Here is a 15,607-nt window from a genome sequence, read left to right as displayed (position 1 = left end):
TGGCGGTGGATCGTGAGGTGAGGCCGCGTGCGTGGAAGCTCCTGGCCGCGAGGGAGCTTGGGCGACGCGCGGCAGTGCGCGATAGTCGTGAAGAGGAGGAGGAGCTGCGTGGGTGAGGTGGTAGCGGCAGGCGGCGCTGCCACGCGTAGGGGAAGGTCGCGGGGTGAGCGAGGGAGGCGGTGCGACCTGATGGCGTGGAGGTGCGGTGTGGGCTGCAGGCGGCGCACGATGGTGGTTTGGAGGCAGCGGCGTGCGAGTGAAAGGAAGAATTGGGAAAACAGAGGCAGCGGGGAAGAAGGAAGAAAGAAAGAAGAAAGAAAGAAAGAAAAAGAAAACAAAGAAGAAAAAATAGTTTTTGGATTTTTTTTTCAATGTTTTTTTTTTCCAAATTTTTTTCCGAATCTAAATTTTCAAAATCTGAATTTTTGAAGAAAAAAAAATGTTTTTTTTCTTTTTTTTTTCAATCTGAATTTTTAAATTTTTTTTTGAATTAATTTTTGGGTCGTCAAACACCGCGTGGCCATGCCAAGATTGTAAAACGTCCACTGACCATGAGACTTGAATTTAGACGCTTAACGCGTGCCCTCCTCGCGTGGGCACTCCAAGATTACTTATTCTGGTCATAGTGAGGAAACATCAAGAGTGATTAATACCCAAGTGAGAAACGACATATTTAAGAAATTGAACAAAAAAATAACAAAATCAACAATTGGGTTGCTTCCCAAAAAGCGCCTTTCTTTATTGTCTTTGGCTAGACATACTATGCTTGTTCACGGAGGATAAAATCTTGTAACTCGCTTCAATGCTTCATCTTCAATGTGATCCTGGTAACCCTCATAGATGGAGTAATCTTTGAACACACGAGCTATGGTCTTCCATGGACTAGTTGATGGCGCCAAATAATCAAGCATTGATCGCAATTCTTCATCCACTCCTCCATCAAGAGCATTCAACGGTTCAAGATATTTGACCATAGCTACTTTTAACTCATTCCTGCCATGAGACTCAAGAACTTCCGGTATAACAAAATCAATCTCATTAACAAAAATCATAGAGTAAGAGTTAAGAAAATGCGGGTTAGGGTATGGAGGTAGTGTCACCACATTTGATGATTCTTCACTGGATTCCTTCACTGGATTCTTTCACTTGAATCGGTTGCGGTTGGGGTTCCATTTCTTTCTTTTCGGCTTCTTTTTCAACTGCATCTGTAGATCTCTCATTTTGACACTCTTGCATCTCCTCATCACTAGTCAAGCAAATTGCACTATCATTTTCTTCAAAATCAACAATGGTTTTCCAGGGCAATTCTTCAATTTGAGAAGCCACCAATCGATTTATTCTGGATGTCAATAGACATATTTGATCTTCCAGATTACTCATTGCATCCTTCATCATCCTATTTCTCATTTGTGTCTCCTGTTGGAATTGGTATGTATTAGTAGCTATTGATTCAACTATTTCTTCAAGAGACATACCTGACATAGATGATGATTCTTGAGACTCATACTGCTGAAAATTCATTGGCCCTGTTGTATAATTATAACTGGAGTTATCCCACCATCCTTGATCATACCCGTTTGGATTAGAGTTATACCACGTTTGAGACCAGGGTGAAAAATCTCCATAATTATTGAGTGGGACACTCAGATTATCTTGATATTCGGAGCACATACCGGTTGAATGATCCCTGACATAACAAATTTTACAGGTTGCAGCAGCCATTCTTTCTCTAATAGAGTTTAGTGCCTCTGAATATGCAAACTTAGCAAAAAAACTAGTCTCATTTCCTTCCCTAGAAACAAAATCCAGTCTATCACCAAAATACGGAGTGTTAAAAGCCATAAACTATATAAAAAAAATAAGAGAAAAATAAAAAAAATAAAAATAAAAACACGATGAACTCAAAAAGAAACAAATTAATCTGGCACCAGTCCCCGGCAACGGCGCCAAAAATTGACAGGGTGTCGAGTCTGTGCAATAATAAATACCTGCTCAAATAAAATACAAATTCTGCATATAGTGGTAAGTAGGGTCGAATCCACAGGGATTGGGGATAATTTAATTTCTTCTCAAGTTCCAGATATGGGGGGTTTTTGAAAATGAGAGTAACTAAATTACTTGGAATAAATTAAAATGAATAAAATAACTACAACTCAAATAACTAATTATCACAATAAAAATAATAATGGACGAACTCTAGCCAAGAGACAACTTCGGATATGGTTCACTTAATTCGATCACAGATGCAAGGATTATTCCAGTTACTATCTGATAAATTAGTTATAGTTGTCATACACGCGATAAACAACCAACTCTTCCTCAATTTGTCGATAGTCAAGGTACGACCGTTGACTATTTCTCTAATCAGGAAACAACCCTAGGTACGACCATAGAAGTTCAATTCCCTAATTGCATGAATAATTAGAAGAGCCTAATTCTAACCAATCAACACGCTACGAGGGTCTCTTTAAGTTAGCCTGTCTATCTCTCTGACACAAACCCAATCATGCCAGTTGCCACCAGTTTAGAATAATTAAACAATTACGGATTTAACTACCCTAATTAGCTTCAGGTTATTGAATTAATCTAGAATCCGGGCCCTGGATAATCGAATAATAAAACAACCATATGAACATAAAGCAGAAGATAGACGAATACCAGTGAATAATGGAAATAAATAAAAACTAATTCGATCTCACAAATTTAGTAGACCAAGTCCTCCGTTGTTCCTCGACTAGAAAAACTTAGCCACGCCTCATGAGAAAATCTCCAAGTAATTTAACTGAGGTCCAGACCATCAAAAGAGCCAAGAAAGAAAAGAAAACTAAAACTATGCTAAAGGCTCTCTGTGGCCTTTCTTACGATTGTCCTTATATAGCCAAAAGGAAATGACTCAAGCTATCTATCCAGTGGTCCCCACGAATAAGGAACAAAAACAACTCTTTGCACGTTTGTTTCCTTTCAATTCAAATGACTAATGCCTTTCTTCTCTCCGTGGTCCCCGCACAAATTGAGAAAGGAGTGTACATAAAGTGAAGTTCTCTGAAGTCCTTCTTTCTTTAGTTTCCTCTGGACTCGGGGTGCAACCGTCCCTGACAAATTTTCTCTTCATCAACAGCGCGTAACTTCTTTTGTTTACCGTGTAACTTTTTTTCCACAGGTTGTATTTTCACAACAGATAGTGGTGGGCCCCACACTTGACGCGGAAATCGAGTTACCACTTGTTATCTGAGCCGCACATTTTTTTGAGGTCCAATCTGGACCATGAACCGTGCAGGGACGGTCATACTGATGACCGTCCCTGCCCCAAATCCGTTTCCTCTTGATAGTCAAACACTTCAACACTCCAAGATACTCCTAATCCGCAAAAAAGAAATGCAGTCCGCGTATATCACCATGTGGGCCAGGTCTGTGGCTTATTTGAAGTCTCAATTATCTTCAGAAAGTCCCTCCTTTTTGGTAGTTTTCTGCTTCACTCCCTAAAATTGGGTCCAATACCAAATATAAGTAAATATTAATAATTAAAACAATATTTGGCAAGGATAAAAGGGAAAATTAACAATAAAATTACTAACAATTAACACCCTATCAATAATTCTAACTTTTATTTGAAAAAAATTGAAAAGTGAGATAATGAATCCTAAATAATAAAAGGAATATAAAGATAGGAAAGTCAAGGGAACTGTAGTTGTAGGTTATATTGAAACTCTGAAAATGGATGATTTATATTGGTTAAATGAATATTGTTTTACATGATTTTGGTTATCCTACCCATTTACAATCCACTACAAACTTTTATTTATTTTTTCTCCCATATTCTTTGAGTAACAAAATAAGATATCATTGTAATCAGCAAAAGTAAGAACACATTGCATTACTAAATAAATTTTTACCTAAAAAATTACATAGAAAACTAGTAGTGGTGATCATAAAGAGTTTTAATTTTGTCACTCTGCAAGAATCTCAAAATAATTTAGGTGTGAATGCAAAAAATCAATTTACACTTAATAAGTTAATTAAAACTTTGATGGAAGGGAGGGAGAAAGTAGGATAAATTTAACCAAAATTAGAAAAATAAAAATTAATGAATAGGAAAAGAATGTTAAATATGCCTTTGCAAAAAGTAGAATATTATTATTGACTTTGTAGTGATTTAAATTTACATACTAATGAATTTGAATTTATGTCTAATTTAATTAGGTCTAAATAGGTAGTTCCAATCTATCCATTTAATAGCTACTAATTAATGAGTTTAATTGAGTTACCCATTTAAAGTTAATAAAATTGCATACCCATACTCATTTGTTGAATAGCAAGTAGAAAAATTGGTCATTATTTACAACTATATATGGAGAGTAACATGATAGGAGATAAATAGGTTGCAAAATTGGGTAAGGGATTGCATAATTTGATAGAAGTAGGGTAGAGTGAACAAAAGGTAGAGTTTGTAGGAAAGAGAAGATTTGAAAGGATGTGAAAAGTTTGGGTTAGAAAGGTAAGGAATAACGTAACGAAGAATAGAGGAATGTTAACGAAAAAAAGAAAACATGGAAGGAAGGGGTAATAATTTGTGCTTGGTGTGCTTTTAATATTTCTTTAGATATTTTTGTGACATTTGTTCATATTTTTTAATATACGATAAGGTTTTAGATAAGATACATAAATATAATATAAATCAGATACTAAAATAGCATTCTTTTAATTTTTTTAACCTTTTTTCATGTAACTAATATAAATAATTCATTTCCTATTATTATTATTATATTAAACATAAATCCGTGCATAACACGGGCTGCAATACTAGTTGTATTACTCTTGTTAAGCCTATGGAATCAGCAAAACAAAATCTTAATCTTTCTTATACTGTAAGTATATATGTTGATGGGGTTAGACATAGCCACATTATTTAAATTTGAATTTGAACATCAAATTTTATATAGATGATATGCATTTAGACTCGCGAGTACATACGTTGTTATTGCATAAAGAATATATTGATATAGTTATGGCAATTTGACAATCTTCTCTTATGAAAGATACACGCCTACCTGTCCCCAAATCTTGCCTCACGAATTATGCACTTAAAAGACAGAACATACTAATTTACACGCCACCAAATAAATTTCAAGACCTTATCAAATCCTAAATCAACTTTTTTGAATCTTGGACAGGAAAGATTTGATAGGATAGGGTACGGGTCATTGTCAAGTGGATCCTACTCCTTTTCGTTACTTATTTTCTCTAGTTCTCCTCGATATAGCATTACGATTTTGACATGTGTTCAATTTGAATTCAATGTGCAGGATTTCTTTTGCTTATAACCAGCATCTTAACCTTGGTTAAGCACAATTTAACGTACCATATTTATCGTAATTTGGAGGATTTTAAAAAAAGCCAAACCTTTCCCAATCGAATTTTATATGGGAAAAGAAAAAAGAAGGAAAAATCAAATCATGAAATTTCATGGGAAGAGAAAAAGAAAGAAAAATGAAATCATGGAATTTAAGTTCATATTGTTACAGTTATATTCTGTCCAAATCATTATCTTATATCTTTTTCTCAAATTGCAGTGAATTGGTTATTTTTTTGTTACGTGCAAGGGAATTTTTGTTTTGAAAATTTCAAAAAACTTCTCAAAGAAAATATTCAGATAAATCAATATCCATTACTATGAAATTCATGAGGCAGCAAGCAAAAAGGAAATCAGTTTTTGAACACTTTAGAGAACCTATACGAAAATTGAACATTGGTCGTGATAAAACCGTCTCTATTAGGATTCTTTACCACCACTTCTTCTGTTAATGCTATTGAATAAAATCAGGCCACACATTTATACCAAAATAATAACTTGTAAATTTTCAAAATAGTCACTCAGTTATGCCTGTTTTTAGTCATTTTTTAATCTTTTTTTTTATTTTCCATGGAATAGCTTCTATGAGGCGGAAGTGCAAAATGGGAGGGTTGAAAAGTTTTCATTCATCATCTTTTTTTTTTTTTTGGCCAACCCCTGGGAAGGGGAGGGACGCCACTCCCAATTATTATTATAAAAACCACATCACATCAGAGCAAACTCTAGTCATTTCCGCCCAACTCTAACACGAATTACAGGAGTACCTACACTATCTAAGGTCATAGCCCTCCTAGTGGGTCGAGGGAGCTCCGCCTTGGAAGAATATAAGGTAACCGTCGCCTCTCGCGCCCCCACCTTCGCCAATGCATCCGCCACCTGATTAGCTTCACGATAACAGTGGCCCACTGTCCAATCCAACCCAATGGCTGACTGGATATCTCTTTGAACTAAGTTGAGTCTTGAAAACACTAGTAATGTACCGTTATTTGAAATCAACGTATGATTTTAGGAAAATTTGGCCCTTCAGTAAAAATGCAAAATTGTTGGTAATTTGTGGATTGATGACAGGTTGTCGAGCTTGTGCAATAATAAATACCTGCTCAAACAAAATATAATTTTTGTAGTTAGTAATAAGTAGGGTCGAATTCACAGGAACTGGGGATATTTGTTTCTTTTGAAATTCAAACTAATAAAGGGTTTTTTTTTTTATAAAAATGGTAATAATTAAATGGTTCAAATAAAAATAAATAACCAACTAAAAATTAAATGACAAATTATTAAAATCAAATTAATAATAACAAGTTCTAGCCAAGAAATAATTTCAACAATGGTTCACCTAGTTGATCATCGATGCAAAGGTAATTCTAATTATTAACTAATAAATAAGTTATAACTGCCGAACAAGTAATTACAATCAACTCCTCCTTACTGTGTCAGTGATTAAGGTACGATCATTAATCATTACTCTAATCGAGAAATAATCTTTGGTATGACCGTAAGATTTAATTCTCCAATTGCCTTATGTATTAGAGGAGCCTATTCTAATCAAATAATACACTACCAGGGTTATTTTAGATTAGCCCGCATATTCCCCTGACACAAAACCAATCATGCCAATTGCTCCTATTTTAGAGTAATTAAACAATTACGGATTTAAACCTCCGATTGACATTAGATTGCTAAATTAATTCAATATCCAGACCCAAGATACTCAATTAATAAAATAATCATAAGCACTACAATCAGAAAATATGTAAATACTAGTAAATAAGAGGAATAGATAAAATTAATTCGTTCTTGCAATTTTTAGATGAACCAAAACCTCTGTTGCTCTTTGAATAGAAAAAGATATTTAGTTCATTTCCGTCGAAACAATCTCATGCAATATTGCAGAGTCCATTATCGAATGCTTTTTCTTCAATTACGATGATGAAATTGATTGAATAGTAAAAATAAAAAGGACAACACAAGAGCTAGCCGTCTCCTAATTGAGATGATGAATCCCCAATGGAACCAGACAATAACAAGTCTATCTTTTGCTTATTGCGGCCGGCTCTTGAAAGCTAGTGTAGTTTCCTAGTCTCAATTGACTTCTCTCGTTTGAAAACTACCAAAAGAAGAAAAAAGGAGAGTCCAAGAAGATAGCTCCTAGTCTGCCGTATTGTGACCATCAGATAAGGAAACAATCTTAACTTTTTATTCCATTTCCTACTACTACTCAGTAGGACTGTCAATGGGGTTGGGCCAGCCCGAGCTCGACTCGTTCGGCCCGACAAAAAGCCCGATGAGCCCGATCATTTAGTGAGCCGGTCTGAGTCTGAACCTAAAAATTAGGCTCGAATTAAATGTGAGCCGAGTTTGGGCCTTATTAGGCTCAAGCCCGATATAGGCCCGACCCTTTAATTACCTATATATATAATATTTATATTTTGATATTATGTATAATTATATATCCAAATATATTATTACTAAATACTAAATATATACATAAATTACAAAACACAAAAACACATCTAAAAACTCTTTCATAAGCTTTCTTGAGAGCCAATATTGGTAATGCATAACTAAATCTCTAATTTTTCTTATTGGTTGAGTAAATTTTTGTATTGGCATAATATTGGTTGATTTTTTTTTTGTTTACAAACACAAAAATCATCAAGCATATTTTGATTTAAATCACAAGATTATAAAAAAAGTTTCAACTTTTAAAGATGTATTGGCTTATGATCGCATTTTTTATTACTATTTTTCATGCATTTTGAATGGATTAAATATAAATATTGTTGAAAAATTTTTGGTTTATATACGTTTTAAGAACTATTATTTGTTCATGTTTAGTTTTAATATTATAGTCTTGTAAATGTTAAATTAGTTTTACAACTTAATAGTTATAGTAATTATATTAAGAAAATTAAGGAGTAATAAGTGAGTTTGGGCTAAACCCGATTAAGGCTCACAACCCGAATATTATGTGAGTTGAGTATGAGCTTCACATTTACGAACCCGAAACTCATAGCTCGAAGCCCGAAAATGATTCAAATTAAATGAGTTGAGTTTGAACTCATCAAAGCCCGGCTCATTAGGCCCAATTGACAGGCCTACTACTCAAACTCTTTTACTTATTGCCACAAGAATTAATCCTGTGTAACCCATATTCACCGAAGACATACGGCCAGCAATTGTATTAGTTGGCAAAATTCGTGACCCCATTTTGCAACTCTGGATGTCCCGCATCAATTAGCAAATGTAGTGAGAAATTTTGCATCTTTTTATCATATTTTGTTCAAACTCCCTGCAATCAGCACAAATTTCCAAAGTGAATAAAATTTGCCCAATAACTCACATTTGGTAAGATAATATGAGGAAATTAATTACAAAATAAATGATAGAATTGCGACCTATCAATTCCCCCCACACCTAAACCATCTTTGTCCTCAAGCAAGAGAACAACAAACAATACTAATTCCTGACAATGGCCATCACTCCATTTACCTTATTGCCAAGATATCGAGAAAACACATATCAAACATTAATAATCAAAATCCAAGAAATATCACCCCAGTTAACTTCTAAACCATAGATTTTTCTAATTTATGGCTAACTATTCTAAGAAAAGAGAATGGTCGATCAACATTTATCAGCAAACGGTCCAACTATTAACCAAAATCGCAACATTAAACTCATAGATCAACAGGCTAACTTTAATCATACATTTAGACAACTTTCGCACTTTTTTATCACGCTTTTCTTCTTCTTCTTTTTTTCAATAGTAGTAATAATGGACTTAGCCTCTAGCCACTAGAACCTTTTGATGTGAACTCTAACATTTATCAGATGAAGGAACTTGGTTACTCAACTCCTATCACTATAAAATCACGTACTCATAGATATTACTACTATTAGATGCGAGAATTGACACTTTTGGTAAAGATCGCCGGTTACTCAATAGTAATAACTAGCGGAATACAGCTAACTTTTATTCACAACTAGGCAATAAAATAACTCAAAATATCACATAAAATAACAACAGCTAGCCTCATTTCCTCAAACATAGAGAACTAAGGTTAATAATTGGATCAAGTCACATGAAAATGCCAAGAAGTTATTCCCTATGTCTAGAAAAGTTAACAAAAAATTATAAGAGTCACAAAATCATCGATATTCACCAAAGAAATGTTCCTGGACTTAACCAAATTAACTTGATACACTTGTATTACTAAAACTTGACAATAGGAGAATTATAGTCAATCAACCATCATCAATCCTTGGTAATCATAGAAATGCTAATCACTAATAAAAATAAAAAGAAAAAAAGAACAAATAACAAGAAATAAAGGAAAAACATCTAAAAACTAAAAATACTGGCTGTACCACAGCTCCCCCCTTCCCCCCACTTAGATCCGACATTATCCTCAATAGAGGTCATAAAGCAAATAAAGCAAGTAGGACAAAGAAACTTCTTTAATGAATGGCTATGGAATAGGTGGGAATGGTGGAATGAAACCAACATGGTGGAAGTAGGCGGCCAAGTTCTGAGACATCAACGATATTCATCACCTGCTCATCCACATGGTGAATATGTACCCGAAGGTGTCGCCACTCAGAATTAGAGACTAGCGGTGGAAGAGGCACAGAAGAAGAGGGTCCAGCTGTATTCTCGGCCGATCTAGGGGCAGAAGATGCGTCGATCTGGTGCTCGAATGGGACCGAGGAGTGTAAACTGAAATATGGCATCAACCTTCTCTACAACGCCCATCTTTTCTAGACCAATCGCATCTCTTTCAGTAGTAAGGAACCGAGTGTAAATCAATCAATAACAAGTAATTACACTGCACAAATAAACAAGTTAATACAAGATATAACAAGTGTAAATCACAATTCTTTCCCTTCTTTTGTGAAAGTTTACTCTAGAATTTTCTGTACTTCTAATGTGCATTCGTACCACACACGTCATTAGAAAATTGAATCGATATATATATATATATATATAAGGTCCTGGTTTGCAGAACTCTTTTTCGATTATCAAGGTATAGTTGGTTCGCTCACTCTACGATTCTTGTCATGCTTGAATACTGGTCATTTTTTGTGCGCTTCCTGTCTATGGTAAATGGCAAAAAGAACAACAAGCAAAGAAACAAAAATGCACTCAACGCTACTGACTTTCATTTAATTAATTATACGGAACGCTTGGTTGAAAGAAGAACTGCATTTATTACATATCACACATTATACGGAACGCTTGGAGAAAATTAGACCAGCTAGAAGACATATATGTCCGTAGTCCATTCAGAGGTAAAGTTGCGGCTTCCCTGGACATTAATTATCTTTCACCTCCTTAGACTCAGCGTGGTTGCCTTGATAGTGATAGAGTAGTAAGGAACCGAGTTTCGACTCAAAGTCTTTCATAAGAGGTTTCTCTTCCTTAGACTTAGACTCAGCGTGGTTGCCTTGATAGTGATAGAGTAGTAAGGAACCGAGTTTCGACTCAAAGTCTTTCATAAGAGGCTTCTCTTCCTTATACTTAGATTCAGCGTGGTTGCCTTGATAGTTATAGAGTAGTACTTAACCGAGTTTCGACTCAAAGTCTTTCATAAGAGGCTTCTCTTCCTTAGACTTAGACTCAGCGTGGTTGCCTTGATAGTGATAGAGTAGTAAGGAACCGAGTTTCGACTCAAAGTCTTTCATAAGAGGCTTCTCTTCCTTAGACTTAGACTCAGCGTGGTTGCCTTGATAGTTCCAGAGTAAGGAGCCGGGCTTCGACTCGAAATCCTTCAATGTGTTACCATCACTTGTCTTCTTCTGATTGGAAAGGGACAACTCTGCGTGGTGATTGTCCTCAGTATGCTCATTAATGACAGCAGATTGCAAAGAGTCCGTAGGATTCTTCCTTGCTTCCGTGATGCATGCAAACTGCACATTAGTGCAAATATTAACATAAAAGAAACTAACGTCAATATAGGTACGTTGATGGTAGCACCGTAAAAGATGACCCCTTGAAGGGAAGGATAGTTAATGTCCAAACACGAGCTCAACTGGCAACAGGAATATTCCTTTGTTGATTTTAAGGTTCTTGATTTGACTTTCAATCTTTCCCGGATGAATCCTCTTAACTAGAAAATGGTAAATAGTGTCATATGCCATTACTCAAGTTACATTGACGTTTAAGTATGGTACCAGCATTGGTAATGTTTGGAAGTCAAGCTTTTATTAGAATAGAACTACAGAGCCATCTGAAGAGCTTCCATTCCTTCAGTGGCGATGGTTAGAGCTGCAGATAAATGTGCAAAAAGGAAGAAGAATGTGTTTTCTCAGGTAGTTTTAATTCACGGGTTTCATCAGTATTCCTATACAGTAGCAATTATATCGTATGAACTACTACTTCAAGTACAGTATTGATGGTTGAGAAACATTACCAGGGCAATTGAAAAGACTGCGATCAGAGTGATAGATGAAGCCATGCCTTGCCTATGAACAGACTCAAAATGTAACTTTGGTGGTGAAAAGACTCTTGGGGCCTATACGGCTATTTATACAAGGCGATAGCTAAGTGAAGCAGCAAGGTTACAGCATGGATCACGTGGCAGGTTGGTTTGCATCATGTGGGTAGGTCAACATTTTGGTCCCTTTTTTCTAAACAATCTACAGTTATGGTCTAAAATAAATTTAGGGTACGTTTGGTTCTACAGAATTATAATTGAATTAGAATTGAAATTCTATAGAATTGGAATTCTATGAATTGGAATTCCAAATCATTTCAATTCTTTCGTTTGGGAAATGCATAGAATTGATACGAAATTTATTTGAAATTCCAAATTCTTTGTTTGTATGAGAGAAGAATTCATTAGGAATTAGAATTGTTTCCAACTAATATTTCCTTACATAAAAAATTTCTTTTTTTTACTATATAATAATTTTTTAACATTTAGCTAATTGTTACTAAAGCTTTAAGGAAAAAATCAATTAGTACCTTTAATAATTTATTTTTTCTTGCATTTAACTAATTGTTAATAAAGCTTTAAAAGAAAAAAAATTAGTTCCTTTTTTGCAAAAATAAAAAAATTCTTTTTTAAAAAAAATTAAATTATATTAAATAAAAAATAAATGTATATTCTAACTTAAAAAGTAGTTAATATTTATCGAGTTAAAACCTTGATACTTTTTTAAACTTAAGAACTTTAAATTTTAGAAAATCAAAGCCTACTCTATGATATGAATTGGGAGGAAAGTCATAACTTGTATCTATTATAAATATTTGAGTTTTGTATCTTACAAGAAATTTCAATACATGAATACGCAAACAAAGTGTTTTTAGCCAAAAAAAAAAAGAGAAAGAAAAGCACAGTTATACATTGCTACTATTTTTCAATAAATGGCCATTCTAATATTAAATTAAGTTCGAATAAATTCCTATCAAATTTCAACTTCCATGATGGACTTGTCTAATTTGATAGTCAATAAACATTGCTCGTGCTAAAGCATTCCTAAATTGTGTCCACTCGCTAGTTGGTTGTACCGTTCGAATTCGATTCTCGTTAACAGCATTTACACCACCATCATTATTTGGACCATCATCTTCCATTCCATTTTCCTCATCTTCATCTTCCATTTCATCTTCATCATCAACCTCATGTTGTACTCTTCGCATCTCAGCATCAACTTCATCCAAGTAAGGGTCATTTGGTTGTTCTACTCGAATAAGATTATGAAGGATGGCACATGCATTAATTATCATGACATGAGTCTTAACATCAAAAAAAGATGCATCTCTCAAAATGGCCCACCGCTTCTTGAACAAACCAAATGTCCTTTCAATCACATTTCGAGCAATTGAATGTCGAAGGTTGAATAACTCTTTAAAATTTTGAGGCTTGCTCCCACTAGCAGACCACTCGCTAAGATGATATCTAACTCCCCTATATGGAGCTAAGAAACCGGAGCTATTTGCATAACCCGCATCAACAAGAAAGTACTTGCCTGTAATGTTAGACAACAAATTATTACTCATTTATAGTTAAAAGAAAAAAAACACTTGATATCTAATTGTCACATACCCTTGGGAACAATTAATGGATCTGATCTAACTAACGCATCCCGTAGAACTCTACTATCTGCTGCAGAACCTTCCCATCCAGGCAATACATATGTAAATCTCATGTCACGGGAGCATACACCTAAAACATTTGTTGCTATCTCATTCTTCCTATTCCTATATCTTCCTTGATCTCTAAGAAGAACATGTACTTTAACATAAGTACCGTCTAACGCTCCAAGACAATCCTGTATTATAAACAAAATATCATAAGTTGATGAATCTTGTAGATATTATCTTCATTAACAAATATCAAAAAATATTGATTACCTGAAACCATTCCCACTTTTCATGCTCGTAACCTTCCATTTCCGTTTCAGGCTGGATAAGATAGTGTCTCCCCAATTTTATGATAGCACATAGAACTATATTAAAGTATCGACTAACTGTCTCACCTGATCTTATGAAATTAAAATTGACAGTGCGATTCTTAAAGTTATGAGCAAGAACATAGAGAAACATTGCAACTGCTTCTTCAACAGTAATATTTCTAGTATCCCTCAACCCACAATGCTCTCTTAAATTTGTACATAAAACAGTAAAACAATGTTTATTGAGTCTAAGTTGCTCTACACAAACTCTATTGTTTCCATAGTAAAGACGCCTTAGATATATTTCACGTGCTACTTTAAAGTCCAAGTAAGGCTCCTTTACTATATGTTTCTCATGCCACCAAACTACTAATGTGGCTACTGTTACCATATAATTTGCAACTACCACTTTTCTCTTTTTTGTTTTTTGCTCGTCTCCTTTCTTATCCATGTCAATATCCAAATTCTGCAATTCAAAATCACGACAACAATAAGAAAAGGTAAGTCAAAAGACCAAATTTTTAAAAGTGAGTGTGTTAAATTCTACATAGTCAATTGAAGCTAAAATGATAGCTAATGAAACCTCTGACATAATAATCTGCAATAATATTTTTGCCTTTCCCGAAATATTACATTTACAGCTTGTGAATACAACTATTGACAGAAACAAATATATTGGCTTATACACCTTTAATACTTTAGAGATCGCTTAGGAATTAGCTACAATTTTGTAATTCATTAGTTTGTGCAAGTTGTTGGTAAACATAATTATTAGCTTCTGTGATTCATTGCTATGATCAGGTTAGTGTTTCAATTTGGTACTGCCCATTTTGCCTTGAAAAACAAGCTTGGGAAACTATTACACTCAATTCTGTGAGTTACAGAACAAAAGATTAATTATCTTCCCCTTGAAACTCCTCTATATATGTGTGTGTGTGTGAGATAAAGATAGCTATTTACAATTTCCTAACTAGCAATGAATTGCAGGGAAGGCCCAACTGTTACACCACATAAGCTTTAAAATATGCGTAACAATTGATTATATACAGAAACATACACCAAAGAACTGCAGGACAACTGTAGTATAGAACTAAAAATTCGCTCTGTCAAAGTAAATTTGTGATTCCTTCTATGATTCTAGATACTAAGTTAAGAAGAGTAGAACTGGTTTTAAGAAGATTTTTTAATCTGACATTATCTTAAGAATAGATTCAACAGCCACTGCATTATAGAACTAAAAGTGAGAGGCAAATATGCACCAGAAAAATCCATACATATGTTAAATGAAGAACTTATGCTGACTTATTTGGACGGAACCTTTTTGCAAAAGCAATTTGGAAATGTTGCTAAGATCATCACTTATGTGCACAAAATAGTTTGGAGATTGACGGGTATTTTACATACGTGCAAGCTAAAAAATACCGAATTACACCCGTTCACTGCAAGTATACAGATCAACTAGTAGTTTAGGGTATATATCGGGTCGATCCCACAAGGAAGAGTGAACAATTATCGGTATTACTAAAGCTTCTCTATTATTTAGACTATCAATTAATGATAAGAAATTTAACCTACTGCACTTATACAAGAAATTAACAAATAAAAGCTCCTTAGGTTGTGGTATCCCTAACTACTCATGCAAGTGCTATATTTGGATCATTAATTACTACATCTAGGCTAATTATGGTGTAATTTCCTTATGCATTTGAATCCTACTTTCGTAGTGAATCAATTATACTTATAACTAATCCATACCTATTCTCATGGTTATGAAATTAGCTACAAGTTCATTTCTTCAATGAAATTACATGAAATAAATCACTAAAAACCACATAGGTGCACCTCTACTTTCGTGAG

The 15,607-nt window shown here is 34.4% G+C and overlaps 1 protein-coding gene and 1 long non-coding RNA gene across 2 annotated transcripts; both read right to left on the bottom strand.

The window, feature by feature from the left end:
- Positions 1-10,541: 10,541 nt before the first annotated feature.
- On the bottom strand, positions 10,542-11,842 carry LOC113697095 (uncharacterized). The gene is made up of 2 exons (XR_011817273.1): positions 11,764-11,842; positions 10,542-11,260 (listed from the first exon to the last, which is right to left on the bottom strand). It is a non-coding gene; the product is annotated as an uncharacterized lncRNA (long non-coding RNA).
- Positions 11,843-12,671: 829 nt separating this feature from the next.
- LOC140009572 (protein ALP1-like) lies at positions 12,672-14,203 on the bottom strand. The gene is made up of 3 exons (XM_072055530.1): positions 13,710-14,203; positions 13,402-13,627; positions 12,672-13,324 (listed from the first exon to the last, which is right to left on the bottom strand). Exons 1-3 carry the CDS (start codon positions 14,199-14,201, stop codon positions 12,768-12,770), a joined length of 1,275 nt encoding a protein of 424 aa, XP_071911631.1. The 5' UTR covers positions 14,202-14,203; the 3' UTR covers positions 12,672-12,767.
- Between the last annotated feature and the right edge of the window lie 1,404 nt (positions 14,204-15,607).

The sequence above is a fragment of the Coffea arabica genome, chromosome 6e (genome assembly GCF_036785885.1).
Source record: "Coffea arabica cultivar ET-39 chromosome 6e, Coffea Arabica ET-39 HiFi, whole genome shotgun sequence".
NCBI lineage: Eukaryota > Viridiplantae > Streptophyta > Magnoliopsida > Gentianales > Rubiaceae > Coffea > Coffea arabica.
This window is presented reverse-complemented; position numbering and strand designations above follow the sequence as displayed.